The sequence below is a fragment of the Xiphophorus hellerii genome, chromosome 21 (assembly GCF_003331165.1).
Source record: "Xiphophorus hellerii strain 12219 chromosome 21, Xiphophorus_hellerii-4.1, whole genome shotgun sequence".
Classification (NCBI taxonomy): Eukaryota; Metazoa; Chordata; class Actinopteri; order Cyprinodontiformes; family Poeciliidae; genus Xiphophorus; species Xiphophorus hellerii.
This window is the reverse complement of record NC_045692.1, coordinates 23,083,200-23,103,246: the sequence shown is the minus strand read 5'-3', so window position 1 is coordinate 23,103,246 and position 20,047 is coordinate 23,083,200. Positions and strand designations below refer to the sequence as shown.

Genomic DNA, 20,047 nt, shown 5'->3' with positions numbered 1-20,047 from the left:
GAGCTCAGTAAAAGGAGTAACCTGTGATCCTGTTGTTACCTTTCAGGTAACTCAGTTTGACAAGAGTCAGTTTTTACTGCTGTTCTCCAGACAAAATGGCTGCCTGGAGAAATTATAGTTGTTGGGATTTTCAGCATATAGAATAAAATAAAGAAAAGGAATTTGTGTTGATCTCAGTTCTTGATTCTTCCTCCAACAAAGCATATGTGGGGTCAGACACTAATGTGGGACAAGAAGACCTGGCTAACTAATTGTTTCTGCCAAAATTAGTCTCTGATGTGTCAGGTTGTGGAAACCACTCACAAATGCTTAATTTGTGAATTGTTCCCAGTGTAACAAGTGGAAGAGGAAGTGCTTCCCCACAAAGGACGTAGTTTTAATTAGCTCTTTAAACCTGAATAAGGTTGATTTTGTGATGCTATAAATAAAGAAAAATGCTATTTTGTTGTTACGTTGACTACTCTGTTGAGGGTAAACAGACCGTTGAAATTGAACAAGTTGCTGACCACTTAGCATTAGCTGCTAAGAATCTAGTAGCAGCTGAAATAGAAATCTGTACAGCTGTATTTATTAATAGGTTCTCTTTGTTGCTTTGAAATTAATTCGATATACAGTACAGACCAAAAGTTTGGACACACCTTTTAATTCAATGAGTTTCCTTTATTTTCATGACTATTGACATTGTAGATTCACACTGAAGGCATCAAAACTATGAATAACACATGTGGAAATATGCACTAAACAAAAAAGTGTAAAACAACTGAAAATACCCCTTATATTCTAGTTTCTTCAAAGTAGCAACTGTTGAGAAGTTTACTTCAGACACACACCGTACATGCACGCACACACAACTAAGGATACAAAGATTCTACACAAAAGCCTTTTGTTTCATATGGAAACTTACTGTAGAAACGAAACTTAACTTTAGCTCATCGTCTGACCACTAGGAGGACCTTTAGTTACGTAACACATCTGCAGACCAGGAGGCGGACTTTAGGATATAAGCAATGTGTCTTCCGTGTTTGAGCAGATGCTGTATAATTTCAGTTATATTCACTCCACAACAAATTAGCCTGTGAGGGCAAGCATCTCTCTTTTCTAGCGCTAAAAAAGAATAAAATAAGTAAAGTCTGATTATTTGTGTCGGCTGATTTCCCGCATGTGTGGTCACATGGTTCCGGTCCATCAGTAGACTGTTAAGACAACACAACCTTTTGCTGTGATTACTGCTTTGCACACACTCTGCATTTTCTTGATGAGCTTCAAGAGGTAGTCACCTGAAATGGTTTTCACTTCATAGGTGCCCTGTCAGGTTAATAAGTGGGATTTATTGCCTTTTAAATAGTCATGAAAATAAAGAAAGCCCATTTTAATTAGAAGGTGTGTCCAAACTTTTGGTCTGTACTGTATATCCGAAATTATTCCACAGATCGTTGGATATGGGTCGGATTTATCTGCTGTGAAACATAACCTTTGTTGAGACTCTTCACTGCAAAAACAGAAAGTCTTACCAAGAATTTTTTTAATCTAGTTTCTAGTGCAAATATCTTGGTACACTTGAAATAAGACAAAATTAACTTACATATAGCTTTTAAGTAAGATGTAGGCACTTATTTTTTAGTCAAATATTCCTTAATATCCTTAATATTCCATTGGGAAATTATTTCACTTATAAAATGGAAAAAAGTCTCTTGTTATAAGTGAAATAATCTGCAGATGGAACTAGAACTTTTTCATCAATATTAAGGAATTACTGACTTAAAACAAACTCCTATATTGCTGAAAAGGTACTTGTAAGTTAGTTTTGTCTTATTTCAAGAGTGCTAAGTAATTTGCATTGGCCATACAGTAATGCATGTTAGTGTCTATTTTTTGCTAAGATTAAATTAATAATTCAGATGTATTCACAGAACATAACCCAAGTTTATTCCTCCTGTTAGAACTGATTTTATAATAAGTATAATAAGTGATATAGTAATTAAAAGCAGTGTTGGTTTCTGCACATCACTAATTGAAAATAAGAACAAGCTTCTTCTATAATAATCATCCAGCAGCTGAATGATTATTATTTATTTATTCATAAACCAAATAAAATAAAATAATAGTTTTACTCTCTTCAGTCCGGAAAAGTTTCAAACATTGCAACAAATTCGTTTCAATGACAAAACCTTGAGTAATGCGTCAGCCTAAACTTTGCTCCTCCTACACCTCCCACTTTATCTGTGAGGGTGGGATGGGCTGAGGGTGTGCGTGTGTGTGCGTGTGTGTGTGTGTGGTACATAAGCAGAGGGAGAGAAAGTGAGACCAGGATAAGACCACAGTGGCTGAGAAGTGATGATCGGTCACACAGCCAGCCGCTGCGCTCTGCTGCTCTGGATCCGGCTGATTATTTTTCACCCTTTCACCGTTTCTCCTCCACTTTTCTTCCTCACATCATTTCACTGAAACCAGAGCAACAGGATTGTTTTTGGTGCTTGAGGAGGAGCTGAAAGATGAAAATGGGAAAAAGAAACAGCTGAGATAATCCTGGACCGCTCCAAACATTCCCAAACTGAATCGTTTCCTGCTGCTTTTCATCGGCTTCGTCAGTTTCCTCCTCAGCTTCTTCATGGACAGAGTTTTTATGCGCATGAAGCTGCCAGGATACATCATGGGCTAAGAACATGGACAACAGAAATTTACCAAACAGAATCATAGAATCAGTTATAAATAAAGGTGACACTTATCAAAATCTTAACCCATTCAGGACTTGCTGTAACAAAGAGAAGAAGTAAAGATGAACTCCACGGCTCAGCAAGGCTTGATCCCATGCTACCTGAACCGGACCCTGTGCCTGGGAACTCTGCCAGAGAAAGACGTTTCCGGAGAGGAGAAGGATTCCTCTGCTGGCTGCTACGAGCAGCTGCTGATTTCCACCGAGGTCTTTCTCACTTTGGGCATCATCAGTCTGCTGGAGAACATCCTGGTGGTCGCTGCCATCATCAAGAACAAGAACCTCCATTCCCCGATGTACTTCTTCATCTGTAGCCTGGCGGTCGCCGACATGTTGGTCAGCGTCTCCAACGCCTCGGAGACGATCGTCATAGCGCTGATCAACGGCGGCAGCCTCACCATCCCCGTCACGTTCATCAAAAGCATGGACAACGTGTTCGACTCCATGATCTGCAGCTCTCTGCTCGCCTCCATCTGCAGCTTGCTCGCCATCGCCATCGACCGCTACATCACCATCTTCTACGCCCTGCGGTACCACAACATCGTCACCATCCGGCGGGCGTTGCTGGTCATCGCCGGCATCTGGACGTGCTGCACCGTCTCTGGCATCCTGTTCATCATCTACTCGGAGAGCACCATGGTGCTCATCTGCCTCATCACCATGTTCTTCACCATGCTGGTCCTCATGGCGTCGCTCTACGTTCACATGTTCCTGCTGGCGCGCCTGCACATGAAGCGCATCGCCGCCCTGCCGGGCAACGCGCCCATCCAGCAGCGCGCCAACATGAAGGGCGCCATCACCCTCACCATCCTGCTGGGGGTGTTTGTGGTGTGCTGGGCGCCCTTCTTTCTGCACCTCATCCTGATGATCACCTGCCCCAGGAACCCCTACTGCACCTGCTTCATGTCGCACTTCAACATGTACCTCATCCTCATCATGTGCAACTCCGTCATCGATCCCATCATCTACGCTTTCCGCAGCCAGGAGATGAGGAAGACCTTTAAGGAGATCTTCTGCTGCTCACAGGCTCTCTGGTGTATTAGCTTTCTGTGAGACGCTCCAGGTAGTTCATCTGTAATCAGTGTGCAGTGCAAAGCTGCAGGTCTGCAGGATAAGTGGGGTTGATTAGACGGTTGGCTAACACAGAGGATTTGTCTGCAGTCCACAATGTTGTGAATCTAAAAGGATGAAGAGCCTGAAATGTCAGTTTTGCAGCTGCACAGATTGAAAATGCTTCAGCATATGATGTTTTTAAAGCACATTAGACAGCTAAGAATGAGATAAGAGACTAACTTTGTTACAACTGAGATTACTTTATGTCTCCATTGGTTTTTGAACATGGAACCATTGGGGTAGGACTTTATAGCATCGCCACATAAGGTGATATGACATTACTCTTAACTGTAATCATAATATTTACTTATAAGGTGATCATACCTTATAAGGCAACCACAGTATTGCATTATAAAGCGATCATTACATTATAATTATAACTTACCCTTATAAGGTAATCCTGCAATCACAACTTTGTCTTATAAGGTGAGTTTTTCTCTTTAAATTAATCACACCATTGATTTCTGAGGTAACCATAACTTTGCCTTATGATGTAATCAAGGATAAAAATAATGCCTTAAAAGGTAATCATACCATTGTTTACTGAGGCAACCATGACATTGCCATAAAAGGAGGCCTATTGCTTCATAAGGTTATCATAGCATTACTGTACATAGCTGTCAAAGATATTTTTATTCAATGATAACATTAATGTATATGTCAATGATGAGGCTAAAGAAAGAAAGAGGATTGTAATTCTGTTTACCAAAGGGGTGAATCTGTGTGATGAAGTCTTGCTGCTTTCCAGATGTTTTTGAATAAATTTAAACTCTACAACATTATTCATGAAGTTCATCTTAGAGCTAAACCAACATGGGAGCTAATTCTGAAGCGCTAAAGCTAAAAACAATAAAATACTGCAGAATTACTCAATGCTATATTTAGCGTTTTATCACTGAGTCGACCAATCGCGGATTGTCACATGACACATTGTAAGCCAATAGCGTCCCTTCATCGTCGACCAATCACGCCCTCTCCTGTAATCGCTTTTTTTTTTTTCATTTTTGGTCACCTTTATTGAACTGAAAGTTTACAAAACAGCCAAATAAATTAGTGTTTTAAAACTTAATTCAGTTAAAGGAAGCTAGGTGTGCTAAATGTTTGCAAGTTTAGCAAAGGCGCTAAACGAAGCATTAGCTCTGCTATTTATAGCAGAGCTAATTATAATGTGATTGTGCTAATTGCAATGCGCTAATTAGCACATTAGCAGGTTAGCGGAAGTGTACCCACCGCTTTGATTTCATCACAGCACAAATTTCAAGAACAATATTGGTCTCTTTCCAGCACAAATCAGCTAAACTTTATTATAAAACTATTTTCTTTTATAGCAAACTTTCAGTACAAAATAAGAATTGTTTACTTCAAACCCTCAGGCAAAAAAGTAATGTCATTAAGTTAAAAGTTGTCAAAGAAAATTCAACATTGGACAATGTTGAGCTAAAAAAATAATCTGAAATATTTGATGGCACCATTCACAGGTTCAAACAGGGTAAAAAAAAAATCTGCTTGTTTCTCATCTACGCTCTTGTAAGTTTGTGTAAGTATTTGTGTAAATTTGCACATTTGAGTTATTCACACTGGCACTTTAAGCATGTGGTTATAAGTAAGTCTATTTTTCAGTGTGTTTGTGTGAAAGGGAGGAGTATAATTAATGTAGGTTTTCTCTGTGTGTCTGACCTGCTGCTTTTTTAAATCTTTGCCTTAATGGTGTTGCACTGTGATATAAAAAGAAACCGTATTCTGTATGAAAGTGTCTCAGAAAAAAAAGATTATGTACAGTTTTGATGTTTTAAGTGTTGCCTTTTTAATGTGCACCTCTGTAAACTTGAATTGCATTCAAACGCTCACAAAACGCACAAGAGAACAGATGTAAACAGGGTGTCTTATCAGCTCCGCCTGACATGTGACTCATGCAACTGAAAAACATGTTTTGTATTTTTTTTCCCATCAGTGCGTACTGTGAATCACTGCTGCTGTGACTTGAATAAATCATAATGCAACCTGAGCCGCAGATCTGTATGTAACTTTACTCTGATTTTGCACGAAACTGAGATAAAACTCAACGTTTCCTTCAGTTTGGGAGGAAATCCAACCTTCAGATCGCAAACCGTTAAATTATGGCTTCCAGAAATCCCTGCAGGTGATGAATAATCACTTCGTCTTCAGGAGGATTTTATATACTGCAGCTATTCAATCTGATAAAGGCAATTAATTTGGCTTTATCTTTCTATACAGCCTTGAATGGCACCTGAAAAACCTTCAGTGACGCTTTTAAAGCAGTGGCAGAAGCAAGAAATTGAATTCTTTCCCATGTCAAGACAATTTCAAATTAGTTTTGGTTGATAGGAAATTAAGAATGCAACAGTTTTCTTAGTAGATCAAGAAAAAGAGATTGCAAAAGTCACCCAGAACTGGAAAAGGTTAATAGAATAAAGTCGGGAAAACTGACTTTGTTATATTTCTTTTTCAGCAATAATATAGATGCTAACTAGCTAGCGAGGGTAATGTTTCAGCTAGTCATCAGTACATAATACAGATGTCTGCGTACGACTCAAACTTATGCCTGACAGAAAAGGCATGTGAGGGAAAAAAACATAGATTACGCATGATTACACAATTCTGGCAAAAATGTAATACCTGTGATTATCGTAATCGTATTTAAGGCCAAACTACATTTTTTACCTGGATTTAAGGCATTTTAAGGCCTTAATTTTAGATACTTGAATTTAAGGCTTTTATAAGGTGCTATTGCAGGTCAGGCTGCAAATGACAGCTTTAGCTCCTCTTCCTCATCCCTCTTCCCCAGAAAAGCACTGCTTGGTTAGAAACAACCAATCAGGGCCAGGATGTCTGTCATTGCTCTAGCTGCCAGCATAACCTATCATAAATGCTAGGTCCTATTAGCATGTAGACCAATGACCGCAAATAAACAGTTTAAGTCGTTTCGCTGACACAATCACATTTAACAGCGAGTATGTAAGGTTGATTGGCAGCACTAAGACCCGCCTCCTGGCTCTGATTGGTTGCTTTTGGTGCATTTCTCCAGACGACAATAATACCTCAGGGAAGAGGTGGAGGACATCGATCTTTTCACAGATTAACTGTCTCATAACAAACTGTCACAACAGAGTGACAGTTTTAAGAAATATGTTAAAAACATTATTTTATTCTGATTGTTTTGACAACAACTATAAAGTTTATTTTGTGTGAGATTCATCTGAATTATTTATTTTGATGTATTTTATGTTGAAAATCTTTTGTTAAAAGAGTGTTACATTTATCAAAATATTTTCTACATCCTGTAAATTCCTCCTTCATTTTGATTTTAAGTTTAAATCCCCACAGTAATCTACAATATGGGGGATTTGGAGCAGGAAAGCTTTTATCCATATTAATATATTTTAATAGCTGGATAAGTCGTCTGAAAGCTTTTACTGGTGGGAGGTGTTTTCTCTTTTCTTTGTTAGCTAAGCTGTTTGCATCTGAGGGTCTCTGCTGGGTCACCCAGAACGAAACAAATCCATCAGGAAGACTCCTGGAACATTAGCTGAAAGAAAATACAAAACTTTGCCCATTTAGACTGATAAAAATTTCTTGGAGGGCAGAAGCATAAAAGCACCTCAGGGGGGATAAACAAAACCCTAAGCCTCCACTGCAACGGGTTTCATGGTGAGGATGAAGATTTGAATGTTTGTTTTTATCAGGTGAAAGAAAAATATATTTATTCTTTTTATCTATTACTAAATTTACTCACTTGTTCCCTCTATCACGAACAAAAAAAGACTATCAAAGTTAAAGCACGACAAATAAACACTTCTTCAGAGCACAAATCTGAAAATTTGGCTAAAATTTGGTAAAATTATGACTTATTGGAACCAATAGATGGAAATTTGTGTAAAGTTGAGTTCATTCTTTACTACATTTGGACAGTGTGCTAAAACGTTCAAGTAATATGCATAATTTAAACTACAAAAGTACCTTTAAAGATTTTTTTTTATATAAATTTAGGACTAAATTACAACACCTCCATTTTTATTCCTACTTAAAATAGATTGAATAAAAAATAGACGTAGTCAAAATATTTGTGCCATATAACTGTAAAGTTGGAGAGAAAAAAATCCTATAGGAGCTATGTAATTGTATTTTTTTTCAGTTTACACAAATACAAAATAATATATGACGAAATAATAGTAAATATTTTGTAAGTGATAAGAAAATATTTACATTTATGGTGTCAGAATTTCACAATTGGCTAAAAATGACACTTTTGTTGACATCAATCTTTTTTTTGAGGAACTGATCTTCTATTCTGAGCATAAAACATCCCAGTTTATCTACCTAGTTTTGCACTTTTGTTCTAGAAACAATAAAATAAAACAGAATATTCTTAGATGAATCAGTTAAATATAGTATAAAATATATGAGTCTATAAATTATGTTTTCTATGTATGATAGTGTCAAAATACTCCTGCATTTTGATTCAAAGGTATATTAAAGAATAGTAATAAAGAGTTGAAATTAAAAAAGTAACCTTCTCACTCCTTTTTGGACAGGTACAGTAGCTAAAATGACTGATTCTTATGTGTAAAGCTTTGCTTTTTTATGTGTTTTTACTGATTTGTTAAAAACAATAATAAAGAAATAAAAAAATAACTGTTATGAGAAACGCTCTAGCTGTTGAGCAAATGATGAAATTGATGTGAGAAACAAAACAAAAAACCTGACCGTCTAAAAACGGTCAGATTCTCCCAGCTGTGCAGAAGCAGTGAGCTGCTTCATCTCTGGCTCTTCAGGGTGTCACTTATCAAACAGCATCTTTAAGCCAGGAGTCCTGCTGAATCCTGATGTGCTGGAGAGAAACGCCACAACCAGCGTTATCAGTCAGAGCCTCGCCTCACTGCCTTCCAAACAGCCAATGAACCAGCAGATCGGACCACCGATCGCCACCGCGTTGTGGCTCCGCGTTATTCTTTACGCTTGATTTAAGGCTGAAAAATGTATTATTTTTAGGATATTTCATCGTTTTGTGCTCTGCTGCCTCCGGCTCTTATCAGACGGTGCTTCTGGGGATTTGTACTCGAAGCTGCTTGCATTAAATTAGTCCGTGTTGACTCAGCGCCTGGCATCCCCAGCCACGGCAAATAATGCTGGAATTTATTTCCAAGTCAGGGCCTCAGTTAAGGTCAATTAGTGCTTTCATTTGGATTGCTGAAAGAAAGCACAAGCAGTGTCCTTTGTTAGAAAGTGATAATTCCTTGATACAAACCTGTCAGACTGCAACCGAAAATGCTTTTGTGTAATATTTAAAGACGTAAATAGTAATAATCATGAGGTTTATCTTAACCATTTTTGGTTAAATTAGATTAAATCTTTGTATTACATAAGTGAGTCTTTCACACCGGTCCTGTTTATTTCACTTTAATCAAACTCTAGTTCATTTGTCTAGAACAGGGGTGTCCAAAGTGTGGCCTGGGGGCCATTTGTGGCCCTTGGAACACTTCTGTATGGTCCCCAGACTGCAGTTGCTAAAGACAAAAGGGAAATCCTACAAATGTTGCTCCATTTTTGTTTACATTTTGTAAAGAAGGAAGTTGCACTCAGTTTCTTCTTCAGATGTTTTCATGTCTTTTCCTTCAGTTGTTCTTGGTGCAGCGCCCCCACAGGCGAGGAGGGGAACAGGTTTTACAAAGAGTTTGGTTCATTTGACTCAGTGCAGTGTGAAAGAGAACCACAGCAGCTGAAAATGTAACAAATGTGGAGATTTTGGTATCCGAATTGAGTCTATTAGACTATTGGGTGTAAAAACTTTTAAGATATGTCATACAAACAAAACACAGGGCTAGTAAAATTCATGTTGACTTTTCAAAATGTGGTTTAAAGTGTGGTCTACTGTATATAACCATACAGAGTAGACTCTCACCTATTTGCAGTTTAGTATTTGGAGATTTTTTCATAAAGCATATGTAAAATACAGCTGAAATACCTCAATGCAATGCTACTTGACATGCTACTGGCTATCATTGAAGCAGCCAATCCAGGAATGCCAATTATTTTCCTTGCTGCTTTTTGGCTGAACTTTCAAGAGCGGAGATAAGGAAGAGCGTAGATGTTAGCTAACAGATTTTCATAGCAACTTTCCACAACTACAATGAATCAAGGCAAAATTTTCCAAACTTGGAATCGTAGGTAAAACCTGAGTCTTAAATTATTAAATTTTTCCACATATTCTTACCTATAAACGAAGAGAGGTGCATACAAACAGATTTAGTTTGAACATTTAATCTTTCATGGTTACAATAAGGGATCTCTTACATAAATCACATCCAGACTGTAAAGTATTTCTTCACTCAGAAATGTGAATGTGTGGTGAAAGTCGTTTGGATGTGATATAAACCTCGTTGGAGCAGAACCAGAGTTGGAGCCGTTCTAATCGATGCACCTCTATCAGGGAGGTGGCAGCTGTTGTGTGGAGTGAAAATGCTAAGTCTGCAGGTGGTTAATCACTGTTATATCACAAGTGGCTGAAGCGTTCATTTTCAGTCCTTTCAGTTTTATCTGCCTGTTGTTATAGGAAAAATCAGACACAAATCAACGTAGCAGTAACACGATAAGACTAATTACGGCGCTAACAAGAGACGTTCAAGCAGTGATGGAGTCATTAGCAAGTAACATTTGCACATAAACAGATCAAGACTAAATCACATTGTTTTAAGTTCAAAAACATTAGTCAGTGCCTCTAACAATAAAAATTTAAATTATTGAAGTGGGGAGAATTATGATTTGAAAGACAGAACATGAAAGCTGCAAACATTTGTTGGATGAAATGATTTAAAGCTTTATAAGTGGTGTCTCTAACCTTATAGTCCAGTAGGTTCGGTTCAATTTGGGACCAAAATTGCAACATTTGTTACATTTTCAGCTGCTGCGGTTCTTTTTCACACTGCTCTGAGTCAAACGAATCAAACCCCTTTGCAGCGTCCTCTCCTCACCTGTGGGGGCGCTGCACCAAAAACAACTGATGAACACAACACAAAAACCTCTGAAGAAGACACTTGAGCACAACTTCCATCTTCATAAAATGTAAACAAAAATGGAGTGGTATCAACTTTTAGCAGTTGTAGGATTTCTCTTTTAAAAGACATTTCTCCCATTAGCGCTAAACGAGCATGCTTGTTTTACTTCTATTTACCCAGAATGCCCTGCGTTGAGTACCTAGTTCATTTGGCAGATTATTTCACTTATTACATGGGAAAAATTTCTTGTAATAAGTTAAATAATCTGCCAATGGAGTTAGTACTTTATCATCAATATTAAATAGTTATTGACTTAAAAAATGTCCTATATTGTGCTGAAAAGTTACTGTTAAGTCAGTTTTTTACTAAGATATTTTCACAAGAAACAACAGACAATACTTGTATATGTATTGTTGCTGTGTTTGTATTTTGTATTTTTGTTTCATCTTGGAAACGAGATCTTAGATATCAACAAGACAATAAAGGTCAAACATAATAATAGATATTAAAAATCTTAGAAAAATAATTACTTTATTCCCACATTACAAATTAACTCCATTCCCATTATCAGCCACAACAATGTAGATGAATCAAATTAAATAAAATGACATGATATCCTTGTAATGAATTAATTGGACAAATTCTTAATGGAAAATTTGGACTTTTCTGCCTCTGGTGGATCAAACGTCTGATAACAGGGAGTTTATGGAAGCTTGATGTCATTCATCAGACAGTTTAATGAGTTTGTCCCGGCTGATTCACCGAACATCTCATGAGATTTCCAGACATGAACGGCTGAGCCGGGCGGTTAATACTAATGTGTCCAGCCTTTGATTCTGCCACGCTGTAGCGTCACATATCAAAATCAGCCGAGTCCCGGTAGATTTCAGCTCAACAACTAATGTTACGTTGGAGCTGAAGTGAGCAGTTAAGTACCGGGGCGCTAATAAAAGCCAGCAACCCTTTAGAAATTTCATCTTTGTAGAAGATTCAATCTCTGGTAATTATCTTTTTCTCTTCTGTCCATGGGGTGAAGTGTCTGGAGGAAGAAACATCTGATTTATTATTTTCTCGTAATAGACACCAGCTATTTTCAATTCTCTGGATTCTGCATGAGTTTTGTGTTTATATTAAGATACTAAAAAGCACCAAACTGTTCTGGATAAATGAAATGTATTACTGGATGCTAATTTTGTGACTCCACAGCAAACTTAGAAACATGTCGATTTCCAATTTACATTTTAATTATTCTGAACAATTCACTTTCTCCACGTTTGTATACGTCCATTTGAGTTTCTACCACTTCCAAAAGCAGCCCAATCACTTAAAGAAAAACATCCGCCTGTGTTTTAGCAGTAGGTTAATGTTTTTGTTGCCTGGAAAATGATCTCTTTCAAAAGCCTACAGATTGTTGAGTCACATTCTAGGGGCACTGCACGGTTACCTAGCAACCCCACCCAAGCATAGCCCCGTTACCTAGCAACCCAAGCAGAACTCCAGCACTTTTGGTCGAGTGGTTTGTTTTTTCAATCAAGTCAAGTTTATTTATACAGCACATTTCAGCAACAATGCAGTTAAACAGTACACTTTGTTTTTTTGGCAAAAAACATAATAACATAAGCCATTATTTTTGAAAGGTAGCAATAAGCAAAAATAAGATATTAGTTTTACCTGGTCAACAATAAGCAAATTTTTAATGAAATCTGTAAATCATTGAAGATCCAAAATATAAAAAGGGCTACCGACTTTTGAGTTATTAAAAGAAAAAGACAATTTCCAAATGTTTCGGTCATTCTTGACTTGTGGTCAGATTATTTCATCGGTCACAATTTAGACCCTGATTGAAAGTAGCTCAGTGTTTCGGTTGTTTTTCAGTTTTCTTGAAGTTTGTTCCAGATTAGAAACTGAATGCCATCTCTTTATCAGCGGTTCTGATAAATCAGTCGTTCTCGGTTTATAGAAAGTAAAACTGGTGGTAATAGGAATAAAGAGCCATTTGGGAGCCAGATGAGCCTTAAGGGAGAACCGGGCCAAATGACTCAGAATCTGGAAAAAGAGACTTGACTCCCACCGCTGCTCAGAAACAGCTTGTTGCTATGGTAACAATTTGAATCATTTAATTAGCGGCGTACAAGTAAAGGTGAAACAAACACGTTGAGAAAAGTGTGAATGGCTGTCACTCAGTGTTTATGGTCATAGCAAAAATAATTTTGCATCTTTGACATTTTCACCCTTTAGCTCATCAACATGTTCATCCACTGATTATCAACCTGCTTCACATGAAAGGTCCTAATTAAATCATTACTTACTTTTAGCCATCATTCTTATTAAAAACATTTGAAAAAATGTCTCTGACTGGTTCAACATTTCCACATCTTATCACAACTACAAACTTTAATATATTTTCAGTAATATTTTATGAGAAAAATCAACGCAATGTAGTGTTGCAGGATCAGATGATTTTCAACACTTTTTAACAAATAAAAATTATGAAGTGTGGCATACATTTGTGTTCTGCCACAAAAGGATTTAGATCAATGCATATCTAGGTGTTAGAACGGCCTAGTTAAAGTCTAGACCTAGCTTCAATTTACAATTGTTGCCAAGACTTAGAAACCGCTGGTTTCTAATCTACTGAGTTAGAGCCATTTTGAAGTAAAGAATGGTTTAAAATGTCCATCATAGTTATGTGCAACTTTATATTTGTCTGGCATATAAAATCAATTAAAAACTAAAGTCTGCATTTATTCTGTATCTAACACTGTAGTTTTAAGATATATGCACAGAAACTAACAGCTTATTGTAAATGAATTAAAGACTTAATATGCTTTCGATCAAAGAGCCTGGAAAATAGTGAAAGTAACATGTTTATTTTTGCCAACTGTCCACCAGGAGACTTGGAAATGTTTAATCTTGTACGTCTTATGACAAAAGCAGATATTACTGTGTTCTTATCGCCTTCTAACATTTCAAAAGTGTAACGAAATCAAATCTAGGAGTAGAGCTGGATATTAAGACCTTTATGGAGGAGGAATTGAGTCGAAATCTCCTCGACGTTGGAAAAGTCAAGTATCTCCTAAATGAGTGCAGAAGGCCTCTCCAGCTCAGAGCTCTACTTAGTGTAAATAAAATAATGTTCCCGTGGAGCGCCAGTTTCCTCTCAAAGGTTTGATCAATATTTACTCCAGCAGCAAAGCAGCAAACCTCTGCCAGTCTGCGTGGCGGAGTCGGCTGCGGTGCTCTGAATGCAGATCGGCTTAAAGCTGGACAGACCGCCCTCTGAGGGGTCGCAGGTCAAAGAAAGCACTCTGAGTTGACAGCAGTCAACATGCTTTTCTGTGGTTTTACCGTTCTTGCTTTCGTTTTATGCATGACTGCCAGCAATCTCAATTATCCTCTGGGTATAAAACAAGCCCTGGAAAACGTGAATATTTAATGGAACTGAACAAAAACACTGCCATGTGGCTTTCTGTGTTCCAGCTGAATGAGATACAGAATGAGGAAGATCTCTGATGCATGAAACGATGCTTGTTCTGCTACACAGTAGATCACTAAAGTGATTAAACATGGCAGCAAATGAGGGCTGAGCTCAACAGAACCACCAGGAACCGAAAACTTTCTGCTGTAGTCAGAGTTTTTATTCATAGGCTGTTAAACTACTTTGGATGTTAGATGGTCTTTATTATATTTATTTATTTAAAACATGATAGCAACATAAAATCACACACATGGACAAGGAATGCAAAAGAAATTTTTCTACCACAATAATCTTAACATGCTCGAAACAGTTGACCATATAACAGCACAATTTTACATTTCAAAAATAAATATGTTTATTTGAAACATGAATAATTTCTAAAAACCTCAGGTTTTTGATAAAATGTTTAGACGGTAGGATCAGGCGTTTTTGTGGGGGGAGTTTTTTTGGCCATATTGAAACTGGTTGATTTTGCAAAACTGCAATGGAAACGCTTTTTTTGAAACACCCTAGTCACATGATCAACAACCAGATGGAGCAAACCAAAAAGAAGACAACAGGAAGTAGTTGGAGGATGATGGCATTTTTTAACAAACTATTTAAAATTTTTAAATATACCCCTCCATTCAATAGCTTGTTAGGACAAATAGCAAACCAGCATCAATGATCAAAACTTAATGCCTTTAGCGGTTCGTTCACACCAGCCCTCCTTAGTCCGCTTTAATCAGACTCCAGTCCACTTGCAGAGAAAGGTGGTGCATTTGAAGATGTGTTAATGCGTAATTGGACCAAAAAAGTGACTCTGGTCGGCCTACAAACTTCGGTCTTGGTTTGTAATCCACCTCCTGCCCCAGAAGCAGGACTTGGACTACACCGCATGGCATTGTGGGTAAATACAACCAAAACAAACACAAGAGTCTAGCACTAGCGGGAGAAATGGCTCGTGGTCTTTTACCAAAGACAAAAGAGAAATCCTACAGCCACTAAAGTCTGTTATTACACCATATTTATTCAATTTAGGAAGTTAATATGAAAGCCAGTTTGGTTCTGGTAACTTAATGGGCAACCAGTTGTTGACTTTGAATCTTTCAGCTGGCAGCAGATCTGCATGACAGGCATTTTGCTCTAGGAGGTTAAACTCGGATCATACTTCAGTGTTTCTTAGATTCCTACAGGAGGTGAGGTTTGGTTAAAACCAAGACTTTGATTATACCAGTTTCCTACTCTTTGATATAATATTGGACCTAAACTCATAAAGTCATTGTGGAAAAAATTAAACCAGCCCCTCATGTTGAACATCACTTATTTTTCAGTTTGCATTCAAATAATATGTTGATAAAATCCTCCAACCTTGGTAGAAAGATTTAATTAAACAAAATTCAGACTCCACAGAGATGGATAAAGAGAGATAAATGCAAATCAATGCCTTCTCAATTGATTTTTACTGAATATTTTTCAGCTTTTACACCCTGACACACAGATTAAAGCAATCACAGATGCCAAGATTGTTGATTATTCACATATTTTAAATATAAATGGAGCAAATATGCTGCAGCAGCTGCTTCTATGTACGTGATTACAGTCCCTACCAGACTAATCTCAGACTTTAATCATTAAAGATCAGTGGATTATTACAAACTTCCTCTGAGTTAGAATGGATTCAAACTTAGTTTCAGAAATGAACAATATGAAATTGTCATAAATCTTATGATCTGCACTCTCCTTTTGGTTCTGGGAGTCGAGTTTAGTGCAGTTCATTCTAAATCCATTCTGCTGAACGTTTGATCCCAGTTTGGAGTGGAAATCAGTGGCTTTTCAGGAGATAGAAATCCTGATGATGTTCAGTCTGTACTTAAGTTTTTTTGTAACTGTCTTGTCTTCACATTTGATCGTTGAACAACTGAGGCCCATTTTCTTCTATACTGGACAAGTGGGATTGGCGCAGTACCTTTAAAATCCATTTCTGTGGCCTGGTGTGGCTTCATGCTGGAGGGGATAAGAGCCAGTTGAGTTGAGTTTTTTATTGTTCGAGCTTTTGATTGTTTTCATAACTTGGTTTGTTCGTCCAAACTACATCTTTGCTTGGAAGCATGAAGGGCACCTGCCTCCAACATTGAAACACATTTTTTTCAGATGATCGACATTTAGAGTATAGGATTTCCTTGGATTGTTCCTTGGATTTCTGAGGATTGGATTTGTTCATCCCTGCAGGTTTCCATGACTACAGCGTTGATAGTGAGATAACGGTGGCTCAATGGGAAGTTAATAAAAGAAGCAGTGAATGCCATTCATATGGTTCATATGTTGTTGTATGTGAGTGTTATATAATCACACTGAAGTCAAGTTTATTTCTACAGCACATTTCAGCAACAAAGTAGTTCAAAGTCCCTTCAAAATAAAAGCATAACACAATAAACAAACATAAAACTGCATTACAGTGACAATGTAAAGAGAAGTAACAAGAACTTGTTCCGGTCATTTTCAACCAGAAGCAACTCTGATTTAAATTATCTCAGTGTTTCAGCATCTTTTCAGTTTTCTGGAAGTTTGTTCCAGATAAAAGGATTAAAGATAAACACCTGGATGATTTTCTCTAGATGTTACGGCGACATTAGTCTCTCCAACTCTCCAGTCGTTTCAGTAATATGCCATGAAAAGCTGCACTGAGGTCCAACAGAACCAGTACTGTGGATCTTCCACAGATGGATGTCATTGTACACTTTGACTAGGGCAATTTCATTGCTGTAGTAACCATAGAAACCGGACTGAAAGACGTCAAGTGATCATTGTTAGGAAGCTATTGAAACAGATTTTTCAATCATTTTGCAAATAGATGCAAATATTTTTCTTCTCAAACACTAAGTACCAATGGTAAAATAAAAAATTAAAAGATGTTATTCCTATAAATACACTCTTACTCATAGCTCTTATGGAACATAAATAAAAAGTATCTTAACAACAGAGAGAATGTTGAGCAGCTTTATGTGCTAATTATACCTCTGAGGTTTAAGAAATAACCTGCACTGCTGAAAAAAATAATTTTAGATAACCTTACGAGTTTCTGTCTGAATAACAAGAACATCATTAAATCAGCTGGAAATTGTGACACTTTCACATTTGTTTTTGCACTATAAAAATAATCTTCATGAGTTTATTGTTCTGTTAATTAAAAACAGAACAAAATGGATTTCCTAAAAACCAAGTTAACTCCAAGACTTAACAGCTTGTAAAATCACAATGCGTATTAGTCTTCAGGTTTTTATCACAACACATCGATTGTTTTCATTTTAAGTCATTCGGTTGAATGTTTGTCACTCTGTTTGATGACCCAGTTTGTTCTAAGCTTCAGTTCACACATAGACACCTTCGCATTTGACCTTATATTTATATATACTGTGAAGGTTATCCTGCAATAGTCAGCCCCGCCCACTCCTCACTACTCCCCAGGGCTGCCTACTGACCAGTTCTCCGTCTAACAGGTCCGGAAAATCTCTGAGACCGGGGTATTACCCTAAAAGTACTCTATAAGAGATAATCTATTTAAACTGGTGGCGAAAGTGATTCGTCTAGCTCTAACTACCTCCAATCCAGAAATTATGACCCTTTACAGTTAAGAAACAATCAGCTGAGTAGCCCTCGCAGCTGCATAATTCCAATAACCACTTCTGTTAACGGTAGCCCACTTTCTAAATCATAACTTGCACTTGGAACCGGCTAGATTATGTTTAGTGACTTAGATGTAAGTCCCAGGGTCATTATTTACTCTCACCAAAGGAAATTATGAAGCCTCCTATTTACTGGAATCATGTACATTAGTTTTTCCTTGATTAAAAGAACTGGACAAAGATTAAATGACTCTATTAATTCCAATGTCCACCAACCTCATTAGAATTTTGTAGTATAAATTTATTAAGCAAGCTTAAGCAGGGATATGCGACATACAAATCAATAATCAATCGTATATAATTCAAAAACAGTGTAATAAGATTTACATGCACAATCATACTACCCTATCTCCTTCCCTAATTTAAGTCGCACGTTCTGAAATGGAATTTCAATGAGCAGATTCAACTCATACCCAGACGATGGTGGATCTTTTGGCAACAGGAATTTCTAGCATCCTTGGTTGAGGTCTTTGCCTGGTGTGGGAAAAACCCTCCTTAGAAAGGAAACAAAGCAGAACGGGTCCGAATCCTTTTGCAAAACCCAGTTCCTCATCCCTGAGGGACCTTTGTACTTCCTCCAAGTCTTGTTGCAGAGTTTGAAATTGCTGGGTTGAGACGAGACCAACGGTCGAATAAAGAACCAGAGATGGGGCGATGGGACCCAGTCCTTTCTTAGCGGTGTGAAGTCCGAGCTCCCCCGTGGTTCTGAAGTGCGGTCCGTAGCTCAATCTGCTCCTGCAGGTTGTCTCATCTTCTGCGCCGCTGGACTGGGAACAACTGGTTCCTCTTTTCAGCCCGTTTTATACATTTCTCCACCATGTGTGTGTATGGGGAGGTTTGGTCTACGTGACTTTCTTCACATCTGCTGTCTCTCATGAAAAAGTCCCCACATTTCCCAACCTGTTTTTGCTGACCGTAGTGGAAATTCCCGTACTTCCCCATTCCCCGTTGCCTCAGCCAAACTCACCGCACCACCCATCCCGTGCGCTCTGGCCATCTGTTCAGAACTGCTTGCGACATTTCCTGTTATCAGGGCTGTACTGCATTTCTCTCTGTTCTATAATTCACTATCATTTAATCTGTTGTTAAACCTGTTTGAATTGATTACATAAGATCACAACTTCATATTCATTGACAATAAATCACATCTTTTTCTTATTGTTAATCATTAACATAATCATTACATAGTTAAATCATTACAGAAATCATTACAGATCACATTTCAAAAAATACATTTCAGAAGGTTATTATGTGATTATTTGTAGTCATTTTACTAATTATATTCATTCATATTCAACTCAATTAACTTTTAATCAAACTACAAGATTACTTATTTTCTCTCAGGCCTCTATGCACCTTTTTCTGCATGCACCCGGAAAGATCTCACACCCTATGCCAGTTTTCTTGACAACTGGCATAAAAACCAATGAGTGCAAGCTGCAAACAAAGCCCACATCACCACTCCTCCACTGTCATGCTTGACATTTGCTACAACATTTTTGCTAATATGCTACATTTGGTTTTCTCCAAACATAGTGCTGAGCATATAATTTGGTCTAAAAGAACATTTTTCGAGATGTATTGTTTTAATGTAGCTTTTCAAAAGCTAAAATTGTGAGAAAAGTCTTCCTCCTGGTAACTTTTTCAGTCTTTTTGAGGTCCGTTTTTCAAATTGTCGCATCTTTGTTTTGATATTAGAGTGAATTTGCTGCTACAACAACTCCTGGACAAACTGGTGATTGTCTTATATGTCGTCTGTTTGTAAATAAACTGTCTCAGAATACAACAACAGACTTCACACTGCAAAAATACAAAACGTTAAAACTATTTTCAGGCTAATTTCTAGTCCCAATTTCTTACTATATTTGAAGTACAACAAAACAAATTTTTAAGAAACTTTTCAGCAAGAAATAGGAGCTTGTTGTAAGTCAGTAATTCATTAATATTGATTTAAAAAATTACTAGTTCCATTGGAAGATTTTTTCACTCACAACATGGAAAAATGTCTTGTTATAAGTAAACTTATCTGCTAATGGAACCACAACTTTCTCATCAATATTAAGGA

At 37.4% G+C, this 20,047-nt stretch overlaps 2 protein-coding genes across 3 annotated transcripts in view; both read left to right on the top strand.

Annotated features, from left to right (window-relative positions):
- drosha (drosha ribonuclease III) overlaps positions 1-20,047 on the top strand; it is a 533,117-nt gene that overhangs the window by 11,684 nt on the left and 501,386 nt on the right. The gene's annotated exons all lie outside the window — the stretch shown is intronic.
- On the top strand, positions 2,295-5,831 carry LOC116711465 (melanocortin receptor 4-like). Its single transcript, XM_032550787.1, has one exon. The coding sequence runs from the start codon at positions 2,777-2,779 to the stop codon at positions 3,764-3,766; it is 990 nt and encodes a 329-aa protein (XP_032406678.1). The 5' UTR covers positions 2,295-2,776; the 3' UTR covers positions 3,767-5,831.

Bases quoted from the DNA above. Each gene is read 5' to 3' on its own strand.
- LOC116711465 (XM_032550787.1), top strand. From the start codon at position 2,777: ATGAACTCCACGGCTCAGCAAGGCTTGATCCCATGCTACCTGAACCGG.